The 17,273-nt window shown below is 45.8% G+C and overlaps 1 protein-coding gene across 2 annotated transcripts; it reads left to right on the top strand.

Annotated features, from left to right (window-relative positions):
* Window positions 1–2,911: 2,911 nt before the first annotated feature.
* Window positions 2,912–14,793, top strand: cdc42ep3 (CDC42 effector protein (Rho GTPase binding) 3). Of its 2 annotated transcripts, none has more exons than XM_038799090.1 (2): window positions 2,912–3,047; window positions 13,077–14,793. In XM_038799090.1, exon 2 carries the CDS (start codon window positions 13,365–13,367, stop codon window positions 14,142–14,144), a length of 780 nt encoding a protein of 259 aa, XP_038655018.1. In that variant the 5' UTR covers window positions 2,912–3,047; window positions 13,077–13,364; the 3' UTR covers window positions 14,145–14,793. The 2 variants fall into 2 exon arrangements, with proteins under 2 accessions (XP_038655018.1, XP_038655017.1); XM_038799089.1 differs by lacking the exon at window positions 2,912–3,047 and adding an exon at window positions 3,128–3,668.
* Window positions 14,794–17,273: the final 2,480 nt, after the last annotated feature.

Below are 17,273 nucleotides of genomic sequence, written 5' to 3'. Positions count from 1 at the left end.
TAAATGATATAACGCAGAGTATATGGAGTGATATAACATGTATATGGAGTTAGGTCTCAAATCAGTCACGGTCTCAGTCAATGGTCACGATACAGGCTTGTGGGGCTGCTGTTCCTTTCCTATGTTTCTATGGGCTGAATGGCGGTGTTCCTATCTTGTCCTATAGCCAGCTCAGTTCCATATTTCAAATTATTTTGGGCCCAGCAAAGGCAGATAATTTGGGAACAAGGATGTCAGTAACGGCTGTGAGAATGATTATGGGTTGTTGGGTGTTTGGGCAGGGCTTATAACAAGGTTAAGCCATGAATAAATGGGCTGGTAGAAATGCAAGGATACTGAGAAACAAATACTATGATTGAGCTCTAATTAGGATATGTTGGTCTTTTATGACTCAGAACAGTACAGGTAGATCTAAATCTTTCTAAAGCTGTTACATTTATATCAAAAATACCCAGTCCACATAAAGTTCCAAGTTTGTGGTGAATTAATAATAATAATCTTTATTAGTGTCACAAGTAGCTTACAGTAACAGTGCAATGAAGTTACTGTGAAAACACTCTAGTCGCCACACTCCGGCGCCTGTTCGGGTATGCCGAGGGAGAATTCAGAATGTCCAATTCACCTAACAAGCATGTCCTTCAGGACTTGTGGGAGGAAGCTGGAGCACCCGGAGGAAATCCACGCAGACACGGGGAGAACGTGCTGACTCCACACAGACAATGACACAAACTGGGAATCAAACCCAGGTCCCTGGCACTGTGAAGCAACAGTGCTAACCATTGTCCTATCGTTATTATGGGAGCAGCATTTTCAGAACCCCAAAATGTATCATAGAGTTCAACCAACCTCTCCCTTTAATGTATTGTTGCTTTTGAAGCACATGGTGTGGTATTGCAATTATGGACACGTGGGCTTTTAAACACAAAACACTGTTTATTCCATGAATTCAACTTAACCTTTTTAAATAAACATTGGATCATTTACCACCCCTTACTTCAAAGATAACCCCGAAAATAATACACTAAATAATCCCTCAAAATGTTCCTTCAAACCTCCAAAAGACTTAACACCTTTAAACAGAAACACATCAGGTTAAAGACATTAATATTATGAGTTTAAATCACCCAAATCATTCAGAGATAATATTTCCTGGCAAAGATCACGGCAGATCCAGCTTACTGCAAACACAGACACACCCAAGCTCTTTTCCTCAAAACTGGCTTTTCCTTTCAAACAGCTCTCAGCAAACCAGCCAGGCACTTTTCAGCTGCTCTCTCTCAAAACTGAAACCTAAACACTGCAAAATGGCTGAGCTAAAAACCCAGCTCCACCCGCACTCTGACATCACTTCAGTAATATGAGCTGCTCTATTTCTTAAAGGTACATTGCTTAAACGTCCATTTCTTAAAGGTACTCTCACATGACATCGTACCACCCATTTTAGTGATGGAAGAATAAAATAAAGAGACAAGGATGAAAAAGGGTTATTCAGGCTATCAAACTCATCTCACCAGTGGACAAATTCTTCCTGCTTAGCATCCATTTTCATTCTGAGTGAATCATGATATCTCCATTTCTACTAATCTGTCTGCCAGGCAGTTCTTACTCCTTCTGTAGAGGTCACTTCATAACATTCTGATTTAAACTTAGTTATTATTAGAGTACATTTATAGTATGCCTTGTTTTGATGCACTAATCCAGATAATTTATATGCATTTACATTTAAATATTTTTCATATATGATATTCATGGCAGATGGTGCTGACAAAGTGTCTAAGTATCTCTAAAAACCCATAACCATATCTAACTGTTGAGATATTAACCCAAAGACCTATCTGTCTTCTCAGGCGGTTCTAAAAGATCTCCGGCATTATTTCAGCGAACATATCGCCGGTGTCCTGGCCAATATTTATCCTACAACTACTATCACTAAAGCAGATTATCTGGTCATTGTTACATTGCTGTGTGGGAGCATAATGGGTTCAAATTCGCTGCAAGCTTTCTACATTACAGCAGTGATCACATTTCAACCATATTTCATTGGCTGCAAAGTATTTTGAGGTATCCTGATGATATGAGGGCACTACAAAAATGCACATTTTTCTTTCTGTAACTCAACGATAGCTGAGCTTGCTTATTGCAACGCACCTGGGACCTATATTGGAGGCACCATATCAATGCAATATGTTGTCAGGTGTAATGCCATGGGCAGTACGGTTGATTAACACTGTTGCTTCACAGCGCCAGGGTCCCAGGTTTGATTCCCGCTTGGGTCACTGTCTGTGCGAAGTCTGCACGTCCTCCTTGTGTCTGCCTGGGTTTCCTCCGGGTGCTCTGATTTCCTCCCACAAGTCCCGAAAGACGTGCTTGTTAGGTGAATTGGACATTCTGAATTCTCCCTCTGTGTACCCGAACAGGTGCTGGAATGTGGCAACTAGGGGCTTTTCACAGCAACTTCATTGCAATGTTAATGTAAGCCTACGTGTGACAATAAAGATTATTATTATAATATTTGAGGATGCACTTAAATGAATCTTATAGGCTGCTTACAGTCCTTCCAATCTAAAACCAGCACCGCCCTTTTTATTCTGGGAGCAGTTAGCTGGGGGTTTGACAGGTTGAGTTTGATCTAATTACATTCACCTCCACTCCTTTAGCCATTGTGGACTTATTTTAACGTTTTCTTGGACACGCTATGCTACTCCACGTACGTTAGTGCGATTGTATCTGTCTGCGTTTCTACCGAGCACTTCAGCTGTTCCATTAGCCCAGCTCATCGCCACAGTACAAATATATTGTTGGCTATATAAACACTGGAGGGGAGCTGGAATCTCGAATCGTTTGGAAAACCCGGAATGGATTTCGAACAGCCAAATATTACTCTGCTTTCAGCTGACTTGAATACGTGATTATAGATTCACGCCGAGTTTATTCTGAATGCACGCACGTTTCTGTTTCAAGTGATTTTTGAGCGGATCCATGGTTTCCAGTTGTTTTAATTCTAGACTCGTTATGTGATCCGGTCAGCCCAGAGCTCCAGGATTTCGGTGGGTGCTCCCCAGTTCCTGCACCCATCCCACTGGTAGAGCTGAGCTGAAGCGTTATTGCTCACTGCACCAGCTTCACTCCCCCCCCCCCCCCCCCCACTATAATGTATAGATTTAACAGGCGCCCTATATGTTGCACAAGTTGAAATCAAAAGGTGCCTGCAGTAAATCGCCCCAGATTTTGATCCCTCCTATTGTCAGCCAATTGGCAAAGGCGCAGAAGGACTTTCCCTCAGCCCTCCCAACCCCACCCCAGCTGCTGGGCACCAGCGGGAAGGGGACGGACAGACAGGGCCTGCTCCCAACTGGTGTGGATGTGACAGACAGGCAAACACAGGTGGACACCGGGCTTGACAGGAGGCAAGCGTGGCTCCAACATCTGGCCAGCTGCCACTCTCTTCACACACACACTGCACACACACACACCCTGAGCACAGCCCGAAGTTCAGGGACACACACACACAGACACGCTGCCCAGAGGTCGCTCCCTGGGGGTTTTGATCTTCGGCTACTTGGCGCGCCCACCCAAAATGGGGATCTCCCTCTCTCCGGTGGACGGATCGGCAGGTTAGCGGCAGAGACTTTAGCATCAATCGGCCCAGGCTGTGGGGGAGGAAACCTGTAAGTGTCGATTTTTATATTCACCTCGCTTCCCTTTCTAGGAGCTGCCGCTCGGTTCTGTCTGGTCAGCTGGAGATCTGTGTTGAGGTAAAAGCGGCTCCGAGTCTGTCAGCCTCCCCTCAGATCACTAACCCTGAGCCGGCAGCTCGGCTGAAAGAGGTGGCAATAATGTTGCGAAATACAGAAAACAATAAGTTAAAGCCTCGGCTAAATGATGTTTTTGTATTTTTTGAATATGTTGTAGGTATTGCGCAGGGACGGGCTGGAATCAATGGCTCAATTAGATTAACCCTTTAATCGCTGGTCCGAAAGAGGGTGCGCAATCCCTGTCAAAAGGTTTAAAAATGAGCTCTATTTATATCTGCGACAGACACACTGCTGGGAATCTGAAAGATCAGCAGAAAATGCTGCAAAACGCTCCGGCGACATCTGCTTCTGTCTGTCCACAGAGCTGAGCTGAGCTGGACTGCCGGCTAAATGTGAGAAGCTAGCTTCTTTTCACATCATGCTGAATCGCAGATATAAGGTGCACTGGTTATCATTCCTAACCAGAGTTACACAACTTGTGTGACTGTACTTGGGTCACCGTTAATGTGAGAGGCTTTATTTTCAATACATTTTAACGGAAAAACCCCTGCTAGATGTCAATGGTCTCTCCACGTTCTTGAGCCGTCCCAGAGTCGATTATTCCTCCCCAAATGGGATAACTGGCGGATTTGCAGCAAAAAGGGCATTGGGAATAATAATATGCTCTAGAGCTTGGGTTAGTCAAAGACATGTCAGTTATTGCTGGTGCAGATTTGATGGACCGAATGGCCTTCTTGATGGTTCTTTGATTTAAATTGGGTCCCTGTTAAGTCTCCTGGTTCCCATAAGTTAGAAATCATCACACTTTAAAACTCAAATGCTGGAACTTCATCCCAGTGTATTTATTTCAGCTCCTCCAAGTAGCCAGTGAGCTGAGACATTGTCACTGGGCATGTGACTACGGTGCAACAGTGGATGTGATACCCCAGGATATATATGCATGTAACAATTAGTTCCCAGCTCTTAATATAATATGTGTCCTTATTTATTTCATAGTACTTTCAGAATAGTACTTGGGCCTCACGGTAGCATGGTGGTTAGCATCAATGCTTCACAGCTCCAGGGTCCCAGGTTCGATTCCCGGCTGGGTCACTGTCTGTGTGGAGTCTGCACGTCCTCCCCGTGTGTGCGTGGGTTTCCTCCGGGTGCTCCGGTTTCCTCCCACAGTCCAAAGATGTGCGGGTTAGGTGGATTGGCCATGCTAAATTGCCCGTAGTGTAAGGGGATTGTTGGGTTACGTGTATACGGGTTACGTGGGTTTAAGTAGGGTGATCATTGCTCGGCACAACATCGAGGGCCGAAGGGCCTGTTCTGTGCTGTACTGTTCTATGTTCTATGTTCTAACATTTATCAGGCTTCTTTGCATGAACGATCAAATAATTTGCTTGGGAAAGATTAAGGGTGAGTTCAAATGTTGTTGGGAATGCTCGAAGACAGGCCGATGGGATGCTTTGATGACTGGATAGCTGTTTCTTGCCTGTGTCTCTGGGTGAGATTCTCTGGACTACCTGCGTGAGGCGTATTTCTCGGTGGCGGGAAGCGGCCTGCTGTTGGCTGGCGGCAAGGGGCGGGATTGTCCGTCCCGCCGCATCCGTTTTACGGTGCGGCGTGCCCACGCCGGCCGCGGGATCCTCCGTCCCACCAGCCAGCCAATGGGGTTCCCCATTGTGGACAGCCCCTCGCTCCGTCGGGAAATCCCGCTGGTGTGAACAGCTGGAAGATCTCGCCCTCTGACCTTTGATTAAATTTTCACAGGATTGTTAACCACTGGGATTGCCCAACCATCAGGAAGAGAAAGGTGAACTAAAGATTTAAACAGTTGAAAAAAATCTTTGCGTATTACATTATCCCACATCAGTTGTAGTTGATTTATGCCCTCTTCTCACCACTGATCCATTATGACTATCCAGCTGTACACTGCATCACAATGATATCACCTTTCCTTCCTTCCCCTCAAACATCCTTACATTCAGAAGCTTGTGTTGCCGGTCTGAAGCTCTGAACATCAGACTTAACCCAGGATCCAATTTTTGTGGGGCCTGATCAGCAGAGGCTGAAAATTGAGAGACAGGAGCTTCTTTCTGTTGGCCCTTCAATGGAAACCAGGTGATGCAAAGAGCCAGTTGGAAAAGTGGAACTTAAGGAGCCTTTGAGTCTCTGTTTAAGCACCACCCGCCTTTGAGGAGTGGAAATGTGCAAGTTCCTTCCTGTTCCTGTTCCTCTTCTCCTTCTCGTCTGTGCCAGGCAGTACATGAGGCAACCCATTTCCTCACTGGTTTGTCATGCAGCAGATGTCTGTTGTTTTTATAACAAAGACCCTTTTTCGATTACCAGGTGAAAAGCCTGACTTACAGAACTTTGCCAGGAAAACTGGCTTGATGGACTGGGAGATATGTCACTCCTCTCCCATCAAACATAACTATTCTTCTAGATATCAACGTAGTGTTCACAGAATGAAACTCTTATCTCCATAGTACTGACTCTTAGATGGGCCAATATTTGAACTACTGAGTTGGGATAACCTCAGGTATAGCACAGGGTGGCCTGCTGTCACATCTCAGGGACTGTGGAATGAAATTCAGACTGCAGCAAAAAGCAGATATACCCACCTCGCTGATATCTGTAAGCAAATACCTGTTTTTGTAAAAACATTATTAAAACGCTCTTTACACACATCACTCTTATGGAGTATTTACAATCTAGATGGGGATCCATAATTACAACCCCATTTGAAAAGTGATCCTTCAATCAAAAACATTTGAGAACTTACACTCTGAAGAATGCAGCGATTCTTCAGTGTGATTTGGATAGGATGAGTGCGTGGGCACATACATGGCAGATGCAGTATCATGTGAATAAATGTGAGTTTATCTGCTTCATTAGCAAATATAGGAAGGCAGATTATTATTTGAATGGGTGTAAATTGAGAGAGGTGGATATTCAGCGAGACCTTGGTGTCCTCGTGCATCAGTCGCTGAAAATAAGTGCGCAGGTACAGCAGGCAGTAAAGAAGGCAAATGGAATGTTGGCCTTCAGAGCGATAAGTTTGAATATAGGACTAGGGATGTTTTACTGCAGTTGTATAGGGCATTGGTGAGGCCACACCAGGGGTATTGTGTGCAGTTTATGTGTCCTTATCTGAGGAAGGATGTTCTTGCTATGGAGGGAGTGCAGCGAAGGTTTACCAGGTTGATTCCTGGGATGGCGGGACTGTCATTTGAGGCATGACTAAATCGGCTAAGATTATATTGATTGGAGTTTAGGAGAGTCAGGGGGGGGAATCTCATAGAAACTTTTGGGGTGTGATTCTCTCCTTGCCGCACTATATGGGAGAATCGGCGTTTGTGCCATTTTTTCCTGCGGTGCCAGTCCGACGCCGGCAGGCGATTCTCCGAGGAGCGAAGAATCAGTGCCATTTGCGCCGGCGCATTCGGTGCGCACTGATCACGGGCCGCTATCTGCTGCCAGGCCGCCGATTCTCCTGCCTTAAATTCCGAGCGGCCGCACAGAAAAAGCAGAGTCCCACCGGCACCATTCACACCTGGTCATTGCCGGCGGGAACTCTGCGTGTAGGGTCGGGGGGGGGGGGGGCAGTCTGTGGGGCGGGGAAAAGCACTCCTTCACCCGGGGGGGGGCTCCGATGGGGTCTGGCCTGCGATCGGGACCCACCGATCGGCGATCCAGCCTCTCCAGCCCCGGCCCTATTTTATTACGCGGCCGGCCCCTGAACTCCCACGCCATGTTGGGTCGGGGCCGGCGCGCTGAGGAAGTCCCCCGCGCAGTGCCCATTTTCCGCCGGGAAGGGAGGGTGGAGCGACGTGAACCACTCCAGCGCTGTGCTGGCTCCCACAATTGATAGTGCCCGCGCCCGTTTCGCGCCATCGTCAAACGCGACGGTGTTCACGACAGCGCAAACACTCTGTCTCCATTTCGGAGAATCGCGCCCATAAAATTCGAACAGGGTAGATTCAGAAATAATGTTCCCGATGGTGGGGGAGTCCAGAACTAGGGGTCATAGTTTGAAGATAAGGGATAACCTTTTAGAACTGAGGTGAGGAGAAACTTCTTCACCCAGAAAGTGGGGAATCTGTGGAATTCACTGCCACAGAAAGTAGTTGAGGCCAAAACGTTGTGTAATTTCCAGAAGGAATTACATGCAGATCTTGGGGCTAAAGGGATCAAGGGTATGAGAGGAAGATGGGATCAAGGTATTGAACACGATGATCAGCCATAAACATAATGAATGATGGAGCAAGCTTGAAGAGCCGAATGGCCTCCTCCTGCTTCAATATTCAATGTATGAATCAGATATGTAAGCATAACAATAACGGACTGAACAGGCTCAAAGCAAAGGAGTCAAGGATATGGGAAGATAGCAGAGCCATGGGATTAGTTGCTCTGGCAAACAGCTCACAAGGACAATGGGCCGAAAAGTCACTACCTGTGCCATGAGTTTCAATTGTCCAAAGATGGTTGGGGCTGAAGCACATCCCAGGCGAGAGGAAAATCAGATACACAAATAGCCAAGCATCTGTCTATCACAAGACTATAAATCAGATGCATAATCACAACAAGCCCACCAAGGACTCTGGAGGATGACTGTGAACTTGTGGGGAGTTCAGGACATGTGGCCATATTTCCTGATGACCACCAATGGACAAAACACAGGAATTGGGAATAATGTGGGTGATTTTGTGTGGACATAAAAAGAGCCTACAAGGTGGCAAAGATGAGATATTCTGTGGAAACTTCAGCTCGGCACGTTTAGGCGCAAGAGTCCATATTGGGAATGGTGTTGAAGGATTAGTAAGATTTTCAGGATGGCAGCCGGTGACTAGTGGTGTTCCACAGGAGTCAGCGTTGGGACCACAGCTATCCACAATATACATTAACGATCTGGAAGAAAGAACTGAGGGCATTGTTGCTGAGCTTGCAGATGATACAAAGATATGTAGAATGACAGGCTCTGTTGAGGAAGCAGAGAGGCTGAAGAAGGACTGGAACAGGCTAGGAGAGTGGGCAAAGAAGTAGCAGATGGAATACAATGTGGACAATTGTGAGGTTATGCACATTAGTAGGAAGAATAGCGACATAGACTATTTTCTAAATAGGAAACGGCTTCAGAAATCAGAAGCACCAAGGAACTTAGGAGTCACAGGACAGGTTTCTCTTAACGTTAATATGCAGGTTCAGTCGGCAGTTAAGAAGGCAAATGCAATGTTAGCATTCATGTCGAGAGGGCTAGAATACAAGAGCAGGGATGTACTGTTGAGGTTGTATAAAGCTCTGGTCAGACCCAATTTGGAATATTGCGAGCAGTTTTAGGCACCGTTTATAATCTTTATTAGTGTCACGTGTAGGCTTACATTAACACTGCAATAAAGTTACTGTGAAGTTACTGTTTCTAAGGAAGGATGTGCTGGCCTTGGAAAGGGTCCAGAGGAGGTTCACAGGGATGATCCCCGGAATGAAGGACTTGTCATATGAAGAGCAGTTCAGGACTCTGGGTCTGCACTCGATAGAGTTTAGGATGAAGAGAGACCTCATTGAAACTTACAGAATACTGAGGCCTAGATAGAGTGGACATGGAGAGGATGTTTCCACTTGTAGGAGAGACTAGAACCAGACGGCACAGCCTCAGACTGAAAGGACGATCCTTTAAAACAGAGATGAGGAGGAATTTCTTCAGCCAAAGGGTGGTGAATCTGTGGAACTCTTTGCCGCAGAAGGCTGTGGAGGCAAAATCACAGAGCGTTTTTAAGAATTGATTAGATTTTTTTTAGATTAGATTTAGATTTATCGTCACGTGTACCGAGGTACCGTGAAAAGTATTGGTCTACTTTCAGTTCAGGTAGATTGCTCCATACATGAAAACAGAACATGAGATAAATACATGAGGATACGTAATGAAAATGCATAAACATCGATAGCGGGTAAGGTATATGGTATGTGGCAACTGTAGAGAAGATGTGTAGTATAGGTGGTGCGGTAGCACAGTGGTTATCACTATTACTTCAGGATCCCAGGTTCGATTCCCGGCTTGGGTTGCTGTCTGTGCGGAGTGTGTGTGGGTTTCCTCTGGGTGCTTCGGTTTCCACCCACAAGTCCCGAAAGACATGCTGTTAGGTAATTTGGACATTCTGAATTCTCCCTCAGTGTACCGGAATAGGCGCCTGAGTGTGGCGACTAGGGGATTTCCACAGTAACATAATTGCTGGGTTAATGTAAGCCTACTTGTTACAATAAATATTATCATATTGCATAGAACTGCGTAGATTCATAACAGGATCAGGGTTTATGGGAAGAAGGCAGGAGAATGGGAATGAGAAACATATCAGCCATGATTGAATGGCGGAGCAGACTCGATGGGCCGAAAAGCTACTATGTCTTATCGTCTAAGATGATTAGATGCTTAGGCTTGCAGCTAGTGCTAATTAATGATACTGCATGGCATTTTGTTGGCCAGCACTTGACCTAACAACAACCAACTGATTGGGAGTAAACTGGTCATTGCAGAGGAAACACCTTTAACCACCCAATTATGCTGAATGTTTGAAGCAGGCTTTTGATACATATGTGGAAGTTTTCTGAGACACTTGTTCGAGATATCACTAAACCTCTAACAACATTTATTCTGGAAATTCTTTCAGAAACTCACTTAAGAGAATGAATGCTGTGCTTCTGCAACTCATTGGACATTTACAGCCCACAAATGCATTAAAATTACATCTAATTGGCACTTGAGTGCGAAACCCTCAGATTTCTGGTTCAAATTATGGTAATCAGCAATTAGACCCAAAATGGCATTCTAAATCTGGACTTTGAAACAGATGTGTCTTCCAAGACAGTATCTATTTAGTGCCTGTTTTTATTTCACCAAAATAACCACTGGTTTCCTTGCGCAGAATGATGAGAATGTGAAACTTGTTGAATGATTGAAGCTTACAGTATTGTTTCATTTAAAGGCAGACAGCATACAGTCTATATTCTTTCATGGGATGTGGGCATCACTGGCAATGCCAACATTTGTTGCCCATTCTAATTGCCTGAGAACTGAGTGGTTAGCTAGGCCAGTTAAGAGGCCAGTTAATAGTCAACCACATTCCTGTGGGTCTCCAGTCACATGTGGGCCAGAGTGGGTAAGTATGGTAGATGTCCTTCCCGAATGGACATTGCTGAACCAGATAGGTGTTTACATGATAGTTGTTATGGTCATCGTTACTGAGACCAGCTTTATATTCCAGGTTTATTGCTGTGGTGGGATTTATGCTTTTGATGGATCTTGTCCCTCCCTTCATGTTTCTTAAGCAACATCCTGTTCTGTGTCCACATCCGTCTCTTACAACCCTGAGTGTATCCCTGATTCAATATTAATCGATCCCAATAGGCATCCATGTCTCCATTATATTATTTTGTAACTTGTTAAATATTGCTGTCTCTTAGTGAAAACAGAAGGAATACTATTGCAAGGGAGCAATATTTAACATTGCCTCATTCTCCCTTGCAATTGGAACTAATATTGCAACAGTGAATACAACTGTTTGGAGGCCCATGAGAGGCTGAATTGGTTACAAATTCTCGCTTTCTCTCCCTATTGCTGTTCCTCCCACACCGCAGTGTTAATCACTGGATAACAATCACAAACAGGAACCATGTCTGAATTTATATTTGAATCCCGTTTCAAATCCTGGGCTCATTAGTGCAATTGCCCTATCACTCCCCTAGCCTGGATCAGCTCAAGACCCCGGATTCCTGGTTTGGCTGCTTCAGCTACCCTGTCAGTCAAATCTGAAAGTTTTTAATGATAATATTATGGCTCCCTTTCAAACTGCACGGAAAGGTTTCAGCTGTGCTTACGTTTCAGCTGTGCTTACAGCTCCAACAGTTTTGTGCTGACTGAGGTGAATTGTGCTGTGAATCATCACTACCTGCTGCTGTGGTGAGTCACTCAGGCGCATTGTCCCCTTCACAGTGCAGCTGTCCAACGGCACAGCCCAACAGGGCACATGTTTTCAAAACCTGAACTCAAACAGTAACCATGCGAGAGAGTGGGCTTCAGCAGTGTGGTTCTCCTCCGAACACAGACAGTTAAGGGAGATTTAATGGCGATGCTCAAAATCATGAAGGACTCTGATAGTGTAAATGTGGAGACGCGGCAGCTACCAGCAGGACGTTGATAAAGGACGCGGATTTAAGATAATTGACAAAAGAACCAGAGGCCAGATGTAAATAAACTTTGTCACGCAACATTTTGGAGCACACTGCTTGGAAGGTCAGAGGAAGCAGATTTAATAGCGGAGTTCAAAACGGAATTGGAAAAGTACATGTCTGTGAGGCCGAAGCATGTGTAGCAGCACTAAATTCAAGGATGGGGCATAAGTATGGTGGGCTGAATGGCCTCCTTTTGTTTGTGGCATTCTAAGAATGATGCTGAACCACCGTAATGGGCAGCACGGTAGCACAGCGATTAGCACGGTTGCTTCACAACGCCAAGGATCCGGCTTTGGCTCCTGGCTTTTGTCACTTCTGTGTGCAGTCTGCACGTTTTCCCCGTGTCTGCGTGGGTTTCCTCTGGGTGCTCCGATTTCCTCCCACAAGTCCTGAAAGACGTGCTTGTTAGGTAATTTGGATATTTTGAATTATCCTTCAGTGTACCCGAACAGGCGCCGGAATGTGGCGACTAGGGGGTTTTCACAGCAACTTCATTGCAGTGATAATGTAAGCCTACTTGTGACACTAATAAAGATTATTATTATTATATCTTAAAAGTACCACACATAGTTTCATGATCATTAATGGCCGACACAGTGGCACATTGGTTAGCACCGCTGCCTCAATGCGCCAGGGACCCGGGTTCGATTCCGGCTTTCGGTGACTGTGTGGAGTTTGTAATTTCTCCCCATGTCTCTGTGGCTTTCCTCTGGGTGCTCCGGTTTCCTCCCACAATATCAAAGATGTGTCGGTTAGATGGACTGGCCATTTTAAATTGCCCCCCCCCCCCGTGCCTAAAAGTTTATGTGGGGTTATGGGGGTGGGAGTGTGGGTCCAGGTAGGGAGATCTTTCCGAGGGTCGGTGCAGACATGATGGGCCGAATGGCCTCCTTCTGCACTGTAGTGATTCTGTGATTCTAATGAGATTAGCACTCTATTCCAGATTGCTTCAGAGCATCAGCTTGGGATATGAGATTATTAGTCCAGTAACATTGCCACGGTGCTACCGTTCCCCAATGGAATGAAGTTTGATCCACAAGCTAGAATGGTCAGATACATTGTGGGTCATTCCATGTATATGCTAATAATCTGTTTGATTTCCTCACACAGATCGGCACGCGTTTCTCAAGGGAGCCAGTCTACCCAGTTGTTGCATCATATCACTGAGAAGGACATTGTTTTTTGTTCAGAGCTGCCCATGCTCATGTTTGCCTTCACTGTGGAAGAACAAGACTCTTGTTCGAAGCTGGTAGAGTTTCACAAGTTGGCAATGTGATTGGCTTCTCTTCAAAATAATTTATAACCGAGACACAGAGGAGAAGGAGCTTGGAGGATTTTTATTCAGACCTGCGTGGAAAATTGGATGTTTTTGGACATTTTTCTGACACTGCCTGAGGGATGCCGGCCAAGACACCAATTTACCTGAAAACAACCTGCAACAAGAAAGGCAAGAAATTTAAACTGAGGGACATTTTATCCCCCGACATGATAAGCCCTCCTCTTGGAGACTTCCGACATACCATTCACATTGGCAGTGGGGGGGAGCACGACGTGTTTGGCGACATTTCATTTCTCCAAGGGAAGTACGACCTCTTGCCTGGAAATCAAGGCAAGGCAAAGCTTGGCCAGTATGGAGGGCACAGTGAATTCTTACGGGCAAACAGCACCCCGAATTCTACTTTCTCTGAGACTCCCTCACCAGTGCTGAAGAATGCTATATCACTGCCCAGCATTGGCGGGTCTCAAGCCCTCACCCTCCCTCTACTGACTGCCATGACCATTGTCTCAAAGCAGGATTTCTCACCCCCTCCTAAACCTCCTCGGCTCCACCCAGCTACCGAGGAACACATGCCAGATAACAACGAGCAAAGGGGCAATGGGCACATTATTACAGAAGGAAGAGAGGTGAAGAAGTTCCCAAAGGTGTTACAGAACGGGGAACCCAATGTCAATCACTCACATAACTTTATTGGACAATCTAGAGTGTGCGACAACGTGGAGGAAGAGCCCACTCACTGCAGCGCGCAGTATGGAGTGATGGGAACAGCCAATTCATCAGAGGATACCCTACTCAACCTCACCGGTTCTCTTCTTTCCCTTCAGCTGGACCTGGGGCCTTCCATTTTGGACGATGTCCTCAATGTTATGGACAGAAAGCACCAGCTGGAGGTCAAATAACAGGCACATTCTCAGCAACATCGACAACAGTTTGCTTGGACCTCTTTCACAGTTCGCTTGAACCACAGAACCGATATGTCTGCATGTTGAGCTTGAAGGAGATATGTCAGTGTGGACCATCTGCGCCTTGGGAATGTTGGATGCAGCAGCACCGGCATTATCTCTGTGGATGTCATTTGCGTTTGGTGCTTTTTCCAACTGCTGCTCTGACGAACATGAAGGACTGCTGTTTGGCCATGACACACTTCCCACTTCTGCACCTACGGCAAAGGACTTGCAGTTTTTCATCCACCCCCCCCTTAGTTTTTCAACAGAGGGGCAGTCACGTTGTGGTTGTGCAGTCGAGCTGAGTTCAGCTGCACATTGTCAATGGCCAGGTCAAAATTCTGCTACTCGAGAACACTCTTGTGCAATTGAACCTGTGCTTTGTGGGCCAATGGTGTCCTTCCCTCGTTCAGGCAATTATATTAAACACTTAATTCCTTCACAATTATAGCGGTAGTTTGCAACAATCTTTGTTTATGGTTAACTATCGCTTAAATACTTTCCAAAGCAAATTTGTTTTTGTGAAACATATCGCTTCAATGTACACATGTTGTTTAAAACAAGTGCAACGTCTGACACAGAATAAAGAGATCAGTGTGGGGTATCACAGGAGTTGTTATTTTCTTTTTTTTTTAAATTTAGAGTACCCAATTATTTTTTCCAATTAAGGGGCAATTTAGCGTAGCCAATCCACCTATCCTGCACATCTTTGGGTTGTGGGGGTGAAACCCACGCAGACACGGGGAGAATGTGCAAACTCCTCACGGACAGTGACCCAGGGCCGGGATTCGAACCCGGGTCCTCAGCGCCGTAGGCAGCAATGCTAACCACTGTGCCACCGTGCCGCCCGAGTTGTTATTTTCTAATGGCCCCTTGACATTGGTATTCACTTCAACAGTCCGCTGACTGCACAAAGCATGATTGTTGGCTTAGCTCCAGATAAAAAGGTGCAACTTACTATCTTCCACAATGGCTGTCAAAGAACAAAGAAAAGTACAGCATAGGAACAGGCCCTTTGGCCCTCCAAGCCTGTGCTTCCGGGGTCCGTATCCCTCTATTCCCATCCTATTCATGTATTTGTCAAGATGCCCCTTAAATGTCACTATCGTTCCTGCTTCCACCACCTCCTCCGGCAGCGAGTTCCAGGCACCCACTACCCTCTGTGTAAAAAAAAACGTGCCTCATACCTCCCCTCTAAACCTTGCCTCTCACACCTTAAACCTATGCCCCCTAGTAATTGACCCCTCTACCCTGGGAAAAAGTCTCTGACTATCCACTCTGTCTATGCCCCTCATAATTTTGTAGACCTCTATCAGGTCGCCCCTCAACCTCCTTTGTTCCAGTGAGAACAAACCAAGTTTATTCAACCTCTCCTCATAGCTAATGCCCTCCATACCAGGCAACATTCTGGCAAATCTCTTCTGCACCCTCTCTAAAGCCTCCACATCCTTCTGGTAGTGTGGTGACCAGAATTGAACACTATACTCCAAGTGTGGCCGAACTAAGGTTCTATACAGCTGCAACATGACTTGCCAATTTTTATACAGTTGTCATGTTTTTTCTGTCAATGTTATGCGAATGGGCGTAAAAGCCGAAGCAGGTCCTGCACCCACCCTCAAGTCCATTTCACCATTCAATCAGATCATGGCTGACCCAAGTCTTCACTCCGATTACCTGTCATATGGTTTGAGAGCCTTACCCAAGAAACATCCATTGATCTTTGTCTTGAAGATTTTAATGGACGCAGAATCCACGGCCATTTCGGGTGAGCAAATTCTGGATTGCCCCTTACCCCAACAGAAGACCTGCCTTTTCTGTATAGACTCTGGTGAATTGTTTTTTAAACCAGAAATCTTCCATAAGGCTCCATGCACTTGTTCAAAGGGTATTCAGGATAATTGGGTGGGAGAAGACCCTACCTGAAAGAGTGATGGTGTCAGGGTTAAAGCAGTGGGATCTCTTTTCTGTTGCTGCTCCATCCCTCCCACCTTATACAGCTGTGCAACACCAACGGAGACCATTTGCCCTCGTGTGCCTGTGCTGGCTCTTTTAAAGCATTCTCCACTTAATCTTACTCCTCTGCACTTGTCCTCAAATTACATTTGAAAAGACAGTAGGAGCTTTGCCCTCCTGTTACATACCGGAGTCACAACCGTATTATCTATGAATAAAGTGGGCAGAGTGATCTTGGCTTGTTGCATACTTCCTTGCTCACTTCTCGAAGCTTTTAACAGCAAGTTTTTAATGACGGTGATTATTCCATCATTGAAAATTTATAACCCTTGGAAACAATATGTAATGTCCAAGGGGCGGGATTCTCCGTTGGCTGACGTCGAAATCGCGAAATGCGATCGGGCGGAAAATAGGTTCCAACAGCAAAATCCATTGAATCCCTACAAGTGCAGATGGAGGCCATTCGGCCCATTGAATCGGCACCAACCCTCCAAAAGAGCACTCTCCCGAGGCTCACTTCCCATCCCATCCCTGTAACCCCATGGTCAGTCGACCTAACCTTCACATCCCAGCGGAAACCCATGCAGACACAGGGGGAACGTACAAACTCCACACAGACTGTCACCCAAGGCAGGAATTGAACCCGGGTCCCAGATACTGTGAGGCAGCAGTGCTAAACACTGTGCCACCGAAATGAGTCGAATTGGTCTGTTAGCACCAATTATTATAAATATTACCTGAATGTGAAATTCCAAATATTTTCATTTCACCTCCAAAGGGATTATTGTTTTTCCTTGCTAGGTTTATATCCTTGCCCACTGAATGCATTGCCACGGCTCATCCTAGGGTACAAGCCCCATATGTATCAGGATACAGACTCTACGTGTGTCAGAGTACCTGCTTCTCCCATGTCGGAGTATGAGCTCCATGCATTTTGGTGTATCTGCTCCACACCTGTTGTGTAGCAACTGTAAATGTGTTGGTATTCAGAATTGGCCATGCTAAATTTCCCCTTAGTATCCAAAGATGTATGACTTAGGTGGGATTAAGGGGATAGGGAGTGGGCCTAGTTAGGGTGCTCTTTCAGATGCTCGTTGCAGACTCGATGGGCTGAATGGCCTTCTGCGATGT

The sequence above is a fragment of the Scyliorhinus canicula genome, chromosome 6, assembly GCF_902713615.1.
Source record: "Scyliorhinus canicula chromosome 6, sScyCan1.1, whole genome shotgun sequence".
Classification (NCBI taxonomy): domain Eukaryota; kingdom Metazoa; phylum Chordata; class Chondrichthyes; order Carcharhiniformes; family Scyliorhinidae; genus Scyliorhinus; species Scyliorhinus canicula.
The sequence above is the reverse complement of the archived record's forward strand: the minus strand, read 5'-3'. Positions and strand labels throughout refer to the sequence as shown.

Excerpts from the sequence above, each read along its gene's own strand:
- cdc42ep3 (XM_038799090.1), top strand. The coding sequence starts at position 13,365 with ATGCCGGCCAAGACACCAATTTACCTGAAAACAACCTGCAACAAGAAA.